The following is a 14,324-nucleotide window of genomic DNA, read 5'->3' as shown; positions in this document are numbered from 1 at the left end:
CTAGATAGTTTGGACAACCTGGAAATGGCTATCATTTTGAATTGAAATTGTATAGCAAGAAACGGGCTCATTTGAAGAGTTGAGAGTCTGTTGAGTATAGTTGTGGGCCCATTTAAATTCCTAGATGTATGGTAAATCGAGGGGTTCGTCTGTGCAACCTAGATGAATTCTACCAATAAAGCCCTGATCTCCCACATCACATTTTTTAAGATATATTCATGCCAACAGCCACCTTGGTTAGATTGAGGGAACCAGACAGGAAGGTGGCCTGTTACAGGGAAATGAGGTTGCAATCTTGGCTCCAAAAGGTAGAGTTGATGCTTCGGGCTAGAGGGGCGGAAGGGTGGCAGCAGAAGAAGCCTGAACCTTGATCTTGCGGGTTCCCGAGCCACTAGTTGACATGATAAAATTGTGGATTCATGTACCTGTAACACCAGCAAACATGGAATCCTAGTGTTATTGAATGTAACATTCGAGAAGACTTTTCCCCTCAATAAGATGATCAAAGTAAATTGCAAGTCCCTGCAATGGAAGAGAGTGTTGCGCTTGAACTGACGCATCCCCATGATCATGTACATCTTTCAAGAGGGCTTAGCATGATGAAATGGCCCTCTCAGCTTGGTGTGCCTAGTGAGGAACACACATTTTCCTAGCAAAAATGCAATTAGTTTAAGATTTCCACAAACACCATAAGAATGTTTCTTTTAAATTTCAATGGTGGCATGTGGGTGATTCATGGATAGTAGACTCTAGACGATGATTTGTAAGGAGACATGGTTTTCGGTAAGAAGATTAGATCTAGTATACCATGGGTGGTTGAACCATGCAACTCTACCAAAGGACAATGAAAGAAAAAGACGCAATTATCCTCATGTTGATTACACATGCAACATTATTTATCTGTATGGATAGAGAATCTACAGGCTCTTATACATGTGGATGGTGCTTTTAGAAGGAGCCTAATGGCAAAAATTTAAACTCTTGGCGTCATCTACTTATGTTTCCAAACCTACTTGAGAAATTTTCTTTTACCAAATTGCATCTTTTTCTTCAAAGAGGGAGGAAATAAGATGATTGTTTCACTTTTTTGACTTGAAGCCCAAATATCTTTCCCTACCCCTACCAGCATAAATAAAGTTAGCAAGTCAAAATAAACACTTTAGTTCTTTCACTCGTAGGATCAAGTGACAAAGAAATAGGGGAAAGAAACAACAACTTGATTGAAATGTAGGTGCAAAATAGTGGAGCAATTGCAAGAAATGTTTGAAGGGGGGGGGGGCTTGCAAGAATAGTTGCATGGATATAGCAGACATAGGAAAATGTCTTGACCCTAGAGTGTGCCGTTCTAGAGCCTGGGTTCATCTACTCCCACCCATGAACAATAATTTCAAAAAAGATCAAAATTCGTTTAGCACCGTAGATGCTCTAGGCACTAGGTGCGTGCAAAATTTGTTGGTGAAAGAACATTTGAGGAGAGCTCATAAAAAAGTAAGAAGCTTTGAAAAAAGACACTATTGAGAGCCAATTTTTTTCTGGGAGCTCCTCAAATGTCCATTCATGATGAAATTTTGCATGCACCTGGTTCACTTGAGCATTTTTACGGCAAAAAAATTCATTTTTTACTATGTTTTAAAATTTACAATTCACCGGGTACGGATGAGGCTGGGCTCATACGTGGATTACCGCTTGATAACACTCCTACACAAACTAGTTTTAACTAAAAAGAGGTTCAAGTGATATTCCTATGGAATGGAGGCATGGAAATAGAGATATCACCATTCTTTAGCCCTCCGTTGGGTTGTAGGATTTTTGTAGGAACGGTATAGGATAGGATTTTTGAAAGAAAAGTTTCTTTGGAGCTCTTTGGTTTGTAGGAATGAATTCCTATTCCTATGTAGGACAGAAACCAATCCTTCGCAATAACCAAGACTCAACGGAAAAAATTCATATCCTATATTTCAAATGACATCTCTTTCCCTATAAAAATTAAGCGATATTTCCTATCCTATGAATCAAAGTATAGGGATGTAAACGGATCAGATCGGATAATGCCTTCCCCATACCTTTTACCATATAATTTTGTCGGATTTGGAGCGGAGCGGATAATGAACGGATGTGGATTTTATAGGACTACGGATTCGGAACGGACTCAGACCGGAAAGTATTGGGCCATAAATGCAATGAGACATGATTTTTATTTCTACTATGCAAGCAATATGAACATAATTATTTTATCCGACCACATAACACTAAGAGTGACAAGGATTTATACTAACTCGCACCAATACGACAACAATTTATATGCGGTGATTCTAGTTAGTGGGGTAATTGGATATTTGGGCTTGTTGATTGACCTAAATTTATCATATGATCCTATTTGATAATCTCGGATAATCCGCAAAAAATACCGGGTAATCCACATCTGTCGGATATTATCAACACCGTATCTACTGGATATCCGGTTGACCAAAATTCGCATCTGCATCCATATATGGTGGATTCGTGCATGTGCATACCATATCCTTTGAAACGGATGCGGATGCGTATTCGTTACATCCGTACCAAAGGAGGCCTTAGGTTTAAAGGACATACAAAAAATCTTTGAAATTCTAAGATGCTCTCAGCAATTATAAGCAACCGCAGGGACCTACATGACAAAGCTTCAAAAAGAATATTGGGCCACTCCCCATCCCCTCCCTCGCTTCTTCCCATCACACGCTCCATTTCCGAAGAAAACAGAGCACAGAAAAAGAAAGGATTTTGATTTGCTCTCGTGCGCCTGCGGCGTCGTCCACAACGCCAATCTGGGCAGCACTCCATCCTCTCTACATAAGCGGCTCCCCTCCACCATCCCCTTCCTTTCCTCTTCCGCCTCCCTCTCCTGGCCGCCGCCTCTGCCCCCCCTCCCGCTGCCGCGGCGCCGCAGCCCAGCGTCGCCGCCGACGCATCCGATTCCTCCCGCCGCCTCCGCCGCTCCCGTTCTTGGCCGCCGCCGCCCCCTCGTCAGCAATCTCGGACATTCCTTTTCGAGGTATGAGCCTTTTCGCCATCCAGTGATGACCTCTGCAAATTTTCGGTACGCCGTGTGCGCACCGCCTAGATCCGGCCCTGGGCCGGGGAGGGCCGTGAATTGATCCTTGCTGCCGGTTACACGGTTCGGTATGTCGTGTAGTTGTTCGGTCTGTTATTATTTTATGGCGAGATACTGTTCACAGATCACCTTTGTTGAGCTGCACAGGTTTTGCGTGGAAATGGAATTCTCGTTCAGGATTCCTAGTTTTTGTGTGTGTTGGGAATATCTCTGCAATGTTTTGCTGGTGATACACCATCCGTAGGGCAGAAAAACCATAGGTGTAAACGATATTCTTGGAATAAGAACATCCGTGTAAAGAGATTAAAATCAAGCTTTTGCATTTACAGTTATCCTGTTTGCACCGCCTTTTCTGTTTGGAGTTGCAAGTAGTAATTAACATCCCATTTGACCGTTCCTGTTGGGTGAATCTTCGAATGATCCCCAATTTGAGCTACCAAAGTGATTAGGTCATTAGGCATCTCTGTTTGACTATTAGCTGAAACCAGATTCCATTTTGCTTGGGGTGAGAAGAAAGTAGAATATTCCTGTCCTATGCGTTTTGCAGGTGCCTTAGGTGTAAAGTGTCCCTATCTAGTCCTACAACAGTGCAGTTGCATCAAGTCATCTCTTGCAGATATATGCTGTTTCTTTTCTCGCCTTTTTCCAGTCATTGAGACATGGTACTGATATTCTTCTTCTGGTGTTAAGTAACTGCCAGCAGTGACTACTCCCCATACTGGGAAAGAATTCTATGAGACCAGGTCTCACGCGAGACCCATCCTGATGGATGACACGTGGCATTCACAAATCACAAAGCACCCCCCACCCCCCACTTAAAATCAGGGGGGAGAGAGATTAGATGTTTTGTGATTTGTGAATGCCACGTGTCATTCATCAGGACGGGTCTCACCTGCTAACCGTGAGACCTGGTCTCATATAATTTTTTTTCCCCCATACTGAGTAGATTGACTTGTGTTTTTCTATCGAGCTATTAGAGCAACTCCAACACGCCGACCCAAACGGACGCGTCCGCTTTTTCATTTGGGTCAGCTGGTGCGCCCAACGGGAGGCCAACCCAAATTTACCCGCGTCCAAAAAAAAAACACGTCGCAGAAATAAACATAATAAAACATTAAGTGGCCGATGAACCGCCGGCCAAAGTCCACTTAAAACATAATTAAGCATTAATTAAAACATAAAAAAAAGTCTGCGCCCGCATGCTGCCCTAGACATCCGCTTGCCCTTGCCCTTGCCATCGCCATTGCAGCCGGTGAGGTCGATAAAGACGGGAGCCGGGCCAGCACACCCGAACGCTGCTTGGTAGGCTGCCAGGGCAGCCTCCTCCGATGACTAGATTCTTGCTGTTTCATTTAACTGTTTCATATGTAGTACCATTTCACTTTGATCGATGAAAATCATTTTGGAATTCTATTCTCTTTAATGACACAGTTGGAATTTTTCTCTATGTACTTAATATGCGCTAGTATTCAGTAAGAGGGGCCATACTTTCGATTCCTTAAGTTTAGAACAGATTTCAGAGACCTACAATTCAAGTTTTGTTTTTGAAATGACATGCAATTCAAATCGTTGTCTTGTCCCTATCCTTTAGCAAAAGTTGACATTATGTCTCAGGTGGTAGCAGTACATGATTGAACAGTACCCTACAATACTTCAACACTAATTTAATATATTCCTTTCAGCTGTATATCAATTGAGTTTGTGCATTATGTTGACTCATGATCATTGATTGACCATTGTCCTTTCCTTCTCTGCAGCCGTGATTCAGTTGGTCAGATAAAACCCTGGTGTGATTCCTCTGAAGTTTAGCATTGTCGCTGCTTTGAGAAGAAACAACTTTATCTCTTTGTAGAGCACTGGAAAATGGATCGTAGGGATACTTCAGGGTTTGTCAGTGGTGGTTGCAAAGATAACTTGTACTGCTAAATGCCTTAGGTTTTCTAACTTGGTAGTTTCGTTGACCATTATTTAACCCAGAAGTGAGGCAAGCTTGGGCACTGAGAACGATGGACCCCAGGCCCGGGCAGTCAGCATTTACTATAAGTTTCTCAAATCCGAAGGCCATTGTGAGCAAGTTCCCTGTCGTCCCCGTAGCCAGTCACCCCGCAGACAGTAATAGTCAACTTGATGTGCAAGCTCACGATTATTTGTACAACCAACCAAGAGGAACCAAGAGAAAGTTCGATGGCTTGTCGCTTGGCCTGGGCAACTCATCAAACTCAGATTCCAGCAAGCAAAGTATGCGTGCTGGCTGCACCATATCTTCTCCTAAGGGTAGTGATGAAGGTTCTTCTGTTGATTTGGGCTTAAATTATCTTACGCTGGGCAATGAAGGTACTTCCAGGCTGGATAAGCAGGCTAGTGATTTTAGGAGAACTTCGGCGAAGGCTGGGTTGGATCTTGAGTTATCTTTGTCTGTTGGACCATGTCAATCTGCTATTACTGGCCAAGACCTAACTTCAGCAACCAAACAGAACAACCCATTTCTGCAGCCATACATTATGGACTTGGTCCCAAGAGTTGACGAAGGTTCTACATCTCTTCATCGACCGTCTGGTGGTCAGTTCCTTAATTTCCTTAATAAGACTGCAAGGATGACTGGGTTTTCTCCAAGGCAAGTTTTATCAGGCAGCTCTAACCAGAGTCAGGGTCCAGCTTCACTGCCAACATTGCTCCAACTACAAGAAAGTCCAGCAACCTGTACTTCCGGGTCTGTTAGTCCACAACATCGCATCAGCAGCACAAAAGTTTGTTCATACCCAGGATGTAGAAAAGGGGCCAGAGGTTCGTCAGGGCGCTGCATTGCACATGGTGGGGGGAGAAGGTGCCGTAGAGAGGGATGCAACAAAGGCGCCGAGGGCAAGACCATCTACTGTAAAGCTCATGGAGGGGGACGGCGCTGTGGGCACCTTGGGTGCACCAAGAGCGCTGAAGGCCGTACTGATTTCTGCATAGGCCATGGCGGTGGTCGGCGTTGTATCCACGACGGCTGCAGAAGAGCAGCAAGAGGGAAATCTGGCCGCTGCATCAAACATGGTGGTGGGAAAAGGTGCCAGCAGGAGAACTGCACAAAGAGTGCGGAAGGACGTTCAGGCTTATGCATTGCCCATGGAGGCGGACCTCGCTGTCAGCATGCTGGTTGCACGAAGGGTGCACAGGGAAGTACTGATTTCTGCAAATCGCATGGTGGTGGCAGAAGATGCACGCACCCTGACTGTACAAAGGGTGCTGAGGGAAGCACGCCATTCTGCAAAGGGCATGGAGGAGGCAAACGTTGTTCGGCTCAAGGCTGCACAAAATGTGTGCACGGAGGTACACAGTTCTGCGTTGCGCATGGAGGTGGCAAGAGGTGCGTGGTGGAAGGATGCACCAAGAGCGCCAGGGGTCGTACCGATCGCTGCGTTGGTCATGGTGGGGGCAAGAGATGCGTATCTGTTGGGTGTGATAAGAGCGCACAGGGAAGCACCGACTTCTGCAAGGCACATGGAGGAGGCAAGCGTTGCACCTGGGGTCATCCTGGCTCCGATCTTGGAGTTGGCAGCCCTCCCTGTGATCGCCTTGCTAGAGGCAAGAAAGGCATGTGTGTCCATCACAACCCGCTCCTGGACGATGACCGTATCCACGGCGGCCGAACGCTGGCGGCTTTCAGCATTACAAGCAGCGCTGCTTCCCTTGATCGTCGGAGCCACCCTGCAAACTCGGAAACCAGCAGGCGCAGCATCTCCACCATGCTTCCAGTGGAGGCTCCCGGTCGTGCGCCTCTTCCTGAGGGCCGGGTGCACGGCGGTAACATCGTGTCATTGTTTGCTAATGGTCTGAGCTTCGGGGAGAACTCCAGCAACAACGCCGAGGCCAGTACCTCAGCGCCTCGCAGCTTCAAACCTGCCAAGGAATTCAGCGCCTCTGGTCGCAGCAGCTGGCTCTAGCGCCCAAGGCTTTCCTCCCGCCCGACCTCCGTTTCGACACGGTTCGTTTCGTCTGGCAAGTGTCTCCTGCTCCTGCCCTCTGGTGTGAAGAAAGGCCGCGGTATGATTGTGTGAAGTGTTTGTTGTCTTACTTATGGATTTGTATGTATTAACTGCCCCTCTGTAAGATAGATATAAATAAAAGGGGTTGGGTGTCGAAGTGTTAATTAATTTTAGGTCTTGTGTTGAAGGTGTGTTCATAGTACAGTGGTCTACAGTTATGCATGAAGAATTAGCCCTGTATGAGGTTCCTCCCATCAGTGGTCTATAGTTATACAACATTTGGGTGTAGTAAATATTGGTGTTGCTGCTGTTGTATACAAACATATATTGGGGGCGCTTGTGTGTGTGTTTGTGTGTGTGAAGTTCGTTCTGTCCATCTGAATAATAAGAAAGTTATGGTTGTGATGGTTGTTGTATCTCTCATCCTATGTGTCAGGGCTAGTGATTTTATCCTGCATGCGTATATATGCTTCTCAGTTCTCTCAAGGCAGAGACCGAATGTTTGCTTGTCAGAAGATATTCCATTATTGTATAGAAGAAACATATTGAGATCTGTAAGGCATACATGTTTTTTTTACTACAACAACAACAATAGAGCCTTTAGTCCTAAACAAGTTAGGTAGGCTAGAGATGAAACCCATAATATCTCATAATCAACTCATGGTTTTCGCACATGGTCAGCAAGCTCTCACACAACCCTGTTAATGGTTAGTTGTTTGGTGACACTCAGATCTCTTTTTACGGACTCTTTCCATATCAAGTTTGGTTTGCCTCGGCATCTCTTGACATTATCAGCACGCTTTAGCCAGCATGCTATACATTGGAGTTTCCGGAGGCTGCGCTGGATATACTCAAAGCATCTCCGACAATGTTGGATAAGCTTCTCTTCAATCGGTGCTACCCCAACTCTATCTTGTATATCATCATTTCAGACCCGGTCCTTTCTTGAGTGGCCACACATCCATCTCAACATGCGCATCTCCTTCACACATAATTGTTGAACATGTTGTCTTTTAGTCAGCCAACACTCAGCGTCATACAACATTGTGGGTCGAATTGGCGTCCTATAAAACATGTCTTCTAGCTTTTGGGGCACTCTCTCGTCACAAAGAACGCCAGAAGCTTGCGCAACTTGATCCATCCGGCTTTGATTCGATGGTTCACATCTTCATCGATATCTTCATTCTTCTGCAACATTGACCCCAAATATCGAAAGGTGTCCTTATGAGGCACCACATGCCCATCAAGGCTAACCTCCTTTTGCCTAATAGATTGTGATTTGGAATATTATGCCCTCTTTAGTTGTTTGGATCGTCACTTGTTGGTTCAGGAATAGCTCCTCTGCTCACTCAGGCTTTGAATTATTTGCCGAAGTTAAGTATTACTCATCATACAGTACTTATTTTCAAAACACCACCGTACACTGCACGTACAACGCGTATCTACATATCAGGCCAGCCAGTACATAGTCCTGCAATAAAAAATATTATATATACACTGTGAACTTCACATCGTCATCAATCATCACATGATAGTGCAGTGGGATCCAATGCTCGCCACTGCCTCACTCACTCACTCACCGGCATCCCCTCTGAAGAAAAGGAAAAACATAATTCAAAAGTGTTGGCACATCCTGAAAGTCCTAGTACTTCTCCTTTTTCTCCCTGGTATTATACTCTTTGCAGAAAAGATGGATCAAAAGTTGCAAGGGGAGAAAGGGCGGCGAGAGAATAAAGGACTGCCCACTACTGAAGCAGGCAGACTTTATTTTCTTTTATTTCTTACAGAGATGATGGTGTGAAGAACGATTGTTTAAGATACGATTGCTTCAGCAACGACTAGACTCATCATGCTTTTCTAAAAAAAAATCACTACTCATCATGCTTACTACACGTGGATCCAAAAGGACATAAGTGCAACAATTATTGGAAGTAAAATCCACTGACCATGCTGGTCCAGTCATTACCTTTTGCAGCCCCCCTAGCTCAGCTAAGTGGTACAGGCCAGCTTAGCAGTATGAAAGACATTGAAAGTGGCATTATTGTTCAAGAGTATGGTTTTGTGGTTTCCATGATTTCAAGAACAGTATGATTTCATATCTATGCTTTCACAATTCAGAGTATACAACAACTCTAGTGGTTCTAAAGTCTAGTTCCAAAAGCAGGTGCCTCGAGCGCAGCACGTAATTACGCCTGAGATACACTTACTTACGGGGGAAGAAACAACCAGCAATGGTTTCATAATCCTGCCAGCCTGGCAGTTCCAATGGAAACCATCAGGTCGATTGAAAAAGGAAAAGAAAAGAAAAAAATCTCATGTGTCCAAATCCATTTTTCCTTGGAACTTGGCATGGTAAAGAATTGATTGGTTGCAGAGGATTGTTAGCTTGACACCAGTAATTTTAATGCTAAAATAAATATATATACAGTAAGAATTCAGGACCATGTTTGTTTTCATCATAGGTAAAAGGAGTGAAGGGAACACAAACTGGTGAGCAGGGAACCATTATTCAGATGTCCATTCCGAGTTTCCCAGTACAAGCAAGGCATTCTAACTCCTGATCATGATTTGTACCCTTAACAGATGTGCTATTCTATAATCGAGTCTCTAAGGCTAAAAGAAGAAAATAGATAGGATAACCGCAGCCAAATAGTGTGCAATCCAACCCCAAGCTCGCATTTCCTGCAAACAGAAATCACAACGTCAAATCAGGTTATGATAATGATGTGGTATCGTCACACACCGAAGGTAAAGCAAGAAGTTCAGGATCATTTCTTATTACACAATACCCGGAACCGAGGTGATTTTAATAAACACAAGTGACAAATTATTCTAGTAGGGTAAAGTACAGGAAGCTTGTTATTCTAGATAGTTTGGTTAAAAAATCCCATAAATTATTTGCAGGGGAAGTGTTAGAGAATTCAGAACATGAACTTGCAGATCAATACCTCGTTCAATTATGCACTACACTCATAACAACAAACTACCTTCGAAGAAAGGGATTGACAATCATCCAATTTTTTTGCTAGGCATTTATTAGTGCAATGAAATTGGCTTAGCCCAACTGGGTAAAGAGGTTCCATAATAGTATGAACGGAAGGGAAACTTATTCGGACCTTATTGGCATTTACATCGTTTTAGAAGTAGGCAAGTTAATTTCTTGTCATTGTCTACTTTATGGAGGATCTCAGTATTTACTGCTCTGCCTGTGTTATTTCTATTTAGTACAATTGAAGTTCTTCTTTGGACAACATTGGCACCAATACAGTTTGCCAAAGAACACATTCATCCACAACACTGACAGGCCTTGGTCGTTAACGAACATATATTCCAATGTTCACGACCTGGATAAGGACAGCCAACAATCAACCGCCACATTCATCCCATGTGTGAATGACGGAACCCCAGCAGACCTCACGGCGTCACGACCTTGAATCCTTCCGCCAAGACAGGGATGGTGTTTTTCTAATTGGTTTTCTTAGCTAAGTATCGAACTGTAATACTGATACTGTGATACAGATGCTGGACAGCTGAAGGTGCCATGATCCATAATGCATGGAAGAAATTAAATTGATAGGGCCCCCTTTTTTTGTTAAAGATGTCATGAGGTTTGGACTTGAAAGCTATGTCTGATTGACTACTGTGCCCTTTTGAGTGGCAATTGATGACTTTAGAACTTCTGATATCCACCTCTAATCTGCTATGAAGTTCATTCATAAATGTTGAGAAAGTGGATTACTGGAGCAAAGACCTTACTATAGTATAATCCAATAACCATCAAACGAGACAATACAATGAAAACAAAGACTAGTGGGCAAACAAGTAGATGGGCGAGAAGTAAATGCTTACCTTAACTGACAGCAAGGATGCGGGTGCTGATGAAGGTAATAGACCTGAGTAACCGATATCATATGAAATCCTTCCATCTGGATTGAAGAGCCCATAGTGCTTCTCAGTAGGATCTCCATTCTTCAAGTTCTCATTAAACAAGGCAAAGATGTATGCTTTGACCGGTATCTTTGGCTTGAGAGGAGTTCCCTTCCTCAAAAAGAGCCTCTTACGGAGGTTGTAATTGTAAGTCCTTGCATTCGCAACTGATGCTCCTGCTTGATTTTGATCTCCACTAGAAGCCCAGCCAGTCTCTGCCACCCGGACTTCCATGTCATTATAACCAGCAGCCTGCAGAGCAGCGTAAGCTGCATCTATCTGAGCATCAAACATGTTGTCATAGTGCAGACTAGTATTCGGATCAACTACTCCAGGGTTGGGCTGAAAGAGAGCATAATTAATGTCGATCTGCCCCGGATCAGTTAAGTAAGCCAAAAAGGGGTATGCATTGACATAGAAAGGTGAGCCGATCCGTGAAAACAAGTCCAGCAGCGGTTTCATATACACCATGACTTCTTCCTTGAAAACACATGCAGAGGGCGGATAGGAAGTAGCGAAAACAGCTTCAGAGTGAGGTGTGAAAAGCTCAATTTTGTCATCCAGATGCAGTTTCTTGAGACCATCGTACATATTCTTAACAGCTCCAACGAGCGGAGCGGCCAAGCTCGGATCGCCTCCCAGCACCTCATTCCCCACAGTGATTCCAACGATGCGTGTCTGAGAAATGTAAGGCTGCACGTTCTCATTCAGCCAGTCAATCGCGACGCTCTCATTTGCAGCAAAAGCATTCAGCAACCCATTGTGGACAGCAATGACCAGGTTGAGCCCTGTCCCTTTGAACGCGTCGAGCACGGTGTGATCTTCATTATATATCTTGACATTCCTTATCTTGGACTTCCTGAGGAGCTCAACCACCTTGTCCGGGGACGGGAGGTTGTTCGCTATTCTCCCGTAGTTTATCCCGTATGCCCCGACAAACGCGTCAGCGGGTCGATGATGACGACGACCTGGTAAACAGCAAGCACCAACAGTCAAATCTCAGTTCGTGACACCAAAGCCCGTGGTTATTTTGCTGCAAAAGCCTTACTCAGGTGGACAGTAAACTTGATGTATGAATTGACGATCTAGACAAACAACACTGAATTGAATTGGATAAAAAAAAACACCGCGTACCATGTGAGGGGGACGTGAGGAGGAGGCAACAGAAGAGCAGAAGCATCCAGTGAGCGCACCGGCGCCGACCCATGACCACCGTCATAGCAGGCCCGCCGCAATCCGTCGATCCGGAGCAAGAACCAGGCAGAAGACGGGCAGCAGAGTGAGCAGCGGCGTCAGGAGGGCAAGCAAACCGCGCCGTGCTCGGCAATTTGGTTCCAGGCCGTGGCATGGAGCCGGGGCGGCAACTTCCATAGACGGGCTGGGGCGGCCGCTCCGAGGCCGGGCACCGGCGGCTGCTCCCCCCTCGCCCCCGCGCAATCTTGGCGGCCCTCTCCTCACCGCCGCCGTAGCACAGGAGCAGGACGGCGAACTTGCCAAGAACGGAGAAAGAATCCGCAAGAACAACACCAACCAGTCCGCCTGAACCCAGCCCAGGACAAGAAGGAATCTCGGCTCCCGCCTGGCGCTGGCCTCCTAGCACTCAGCCCCACCCGGTGGCACGTACCAGGCGCTCCGGCTCTACTCTACTCTAGTAGCACCGGGGAGCAGAGTGCATAGCCCAGTGCAAGTGGCGCCCTTTTCTCCAGGCTAACCTCTGCTTCGGCGGGGGGTTAATAAGGGTTTGTTTGCTTAGCGACGAGGAGATCGGGAAAAGTTGGGAGACGAGACGAGGCGAGGCGAGGCGGGGTGGGGACGAGGTGGATTGGCGACCCGACGAAGGGGACGCGGCGGAGGAGGGGACGGACGGAGGGTCACGCCGCCGGCCCCGCGTCGCAGCCCGGATTCGCCACCGCAACGGCCGGGAGGGAGGGGAAAGAGGGTTTCCGTCTGGGAGGTTTGATTTTTGAAACGGAAGGGGAGGAGGAAGGGGGGTTAACCGGGGCCGGCGGCGGTGGTGGTGAGGTGCTCTGTGCGTGCGCGTTTGTCGTGGACCGGTGGTGGACGGCGGACGCGTCTGCTAGTCCTTTTGCGGTCCTTTTGCAGATTGCCCCTTCGAGTGTGCCTCGTGTCACATCTCTCTTCTGTGGTCGCCTCAAATTTCTGAGGATCGGTCAATTATGCGATTTTCTTCTTCTTTTTTCTTGGGAAATTATGCGTTTTTCTTTTTCTCCTTTATAGAATCTGAATGTTTTTTCTTTTTCACCTAAAGGATCGGTCAATTATGCTCACATGCATGCACATATGCTCATAAGCCTGCTTCACCTGTATAATGTCGGCATGGTTTTAGGTGAAATGTCTTATGAAATGCGTGTGCTTATGAAGAGGGTATGGGTTCAAACTTCACCAAGAACACGATGTAATTTTGGCGGGGGTGTTACCGTGATCGGTATTGTTGTGTGTGCTTAAAGAAAGTTGTAAGATGCATATATAACCCCCGATGGGGTCCATCGCTGCGACATGCGGAGCTAGTAGATCATTTAATTATATATTTTTTGTCTAACAGCATTTTACATAAAAAATTAAAGTTGCAGCGACGAAAAAGTTGCAACGCGGATGCAACTAGAGCTTACAGTTCGAAGAGAAACAGCGACTTTTTTGCAATGTTTCTATCAAAAAAAAGAAGTACCTAGGTAACCAACTCGATGACGTGTTGATCAACTAATCAAAGGTTAGTGATCGTGCGGCTAGCATCAACTTCTTTTGTTTCTTTGCTGTTTCTACTTTGTGCTGTATGCTCGCCTTTTTTTGCAAGGCCTTCTTTTTAGATGTAAGTTGCCATCCCGTGGTGAGGTGCTGCTTTAAGCTGTGGGTTGTGGTCATCACATTCACACACCTAAAGTTCCTTCTCAACAAGTGACAAAAAAGACTTGCTGATTGGCTTAACATATGAAAAGGATACAAATGAGGAAAAACATCTGAATATTCTCGTCCTTTCCCATTCACCAATATAGGACACCATAAGAAATTGCTATTGTTACTTTCTCGAGTGTTTGTTGAACCCCAAGACATCTTAAAACGTCCTTTTAAGTAGGATGGGAATTTATTTTATTTTATCTTTTCAAGGAGTATTAAAAATGCCGATTTGTATATTATAGATACAGTCATGGAGTAGTGTTTTTTTAAGCGAAAGTTTTATTGATTGAAGATATGCTTACAATCCAATTTGAGGAGCTCACCGATGCAAGTTAGAACTAGGATGCCAATCGTCAAACCGAGGGATGGACATTCATCTTGCCAGTTGAGCTCGTTCATGAGCAACGAAAATCACAACCTCTCGA

At 45.3% G+C, this 14,324-nt stretch overlaps 2 protein-coding genes across 2 annotated transcripts; one reads left to right on the top strand and one right to left on the bottom strand.

The window, feature by feature from the left end:
* Nucleotides 1-2,714: 2,714 nt before the first annotated feature.
* Nucleotides 2,715-7,475, top strand: LOC125521594 (uncharacterized). Its single transcript, XM_048686652.2, has 2 exons — nucleotides 2,715-3,031; nucleotides 4,849-7,475. Exon 2 carries the CDS (start codon nucleotides 5,098-5,100, stop codon nucleotides 7,015-7,017), a length of 1,920 nt encoding a protein of 639 aa, XP_048542609.2. The 5' UTR covers nucleotides 2,715-3,031; nucleotides 4,849-5,097; the 3' UTR covers nucleotides 7,018-7,475.
* Nucleotides 7,476-9,550: 2,075 nt separating this feature from the next.
* On the bottom strand, nucleotides 9,551-13,033 carry LOC125518305 (glucan endo-1,3-beta-glucosidase 14). The gene is made up of 3 exons (XM_048683190.2): nucleotides 12,121-13,033; nucleotides 10,909-11,954; nucleotides 9,551-9,741 (listed from the first exon to the last, which is right to left on the bottom strand). The coding sequence occupies exons 1-3, from the start codon at nucleotides 12,332-12,334 to the stop codon at nucleotides 9,673-9,675; spliced, it is 1,329 nt and encodes a 442-aa protein (XP_048539147.2). The 5' UTR covers nucleotides 12,335-13,033; the 3' UTR covers nucleotides 9,551-9,672.
* Nucleotides 13,034-14,324: the final 1,291 nt, after the last annotated feature.

This window comes from Triticum urartu, chromosome 7A (genome assembly GCF_056163025.1).
Source record: "Triticum urartu cultivar PI428250 chromosome 7A, HENAU_Tu73, whole genome shotgun sequence".
Classification (NCBI taxonomy): Eukaryota; Viridiplantae; Streptophyta; class Magnoliopsida; order Poales; family Poaceae; genus Triticum; species Triticum urartu.
The sequence above is the reverse complement of the archived record's forward strand: the minus strand, read 5'-3'. Positions and strand labels throughout refer to the sequence as shown.

What these genes read in the sequence shown, in the direction of transcription:
- LOC125518305 (XM_048683190.2), bottom strand. Translation starts at nt 12,334, where the DNA reads ATGCCACGGCCTGGAACCAAATTGCCGAGCACGGCGCGGTTTGCTTGC. An exon ending in CCTCACGTCCCCCTCACATG is followed by an intron (nt 11,955 to 12,120) that starts GTACGCGGTGTT and finishes GCTGTTTACCAG; the next exon opens with GTCGTCGTCATCATCGACCC. An exon ending in CATCCTTGCTGTCAGTTAAG is followed by an intron (nt 9,742 to 10,908) that starts GTAAGCATTTAC and finishes TTCTGTTTGCAG; the next exon opens with GAAATGCGAGCTTGGGGTTG.
- LOC125521594 (XM_048686652.2), top strand. Translation starts at nt 5,098, where the DNA reads ATGGACCCCAGGCCCGGGCAGTCAGCATTTACTATAAGTTTCTCAAAT.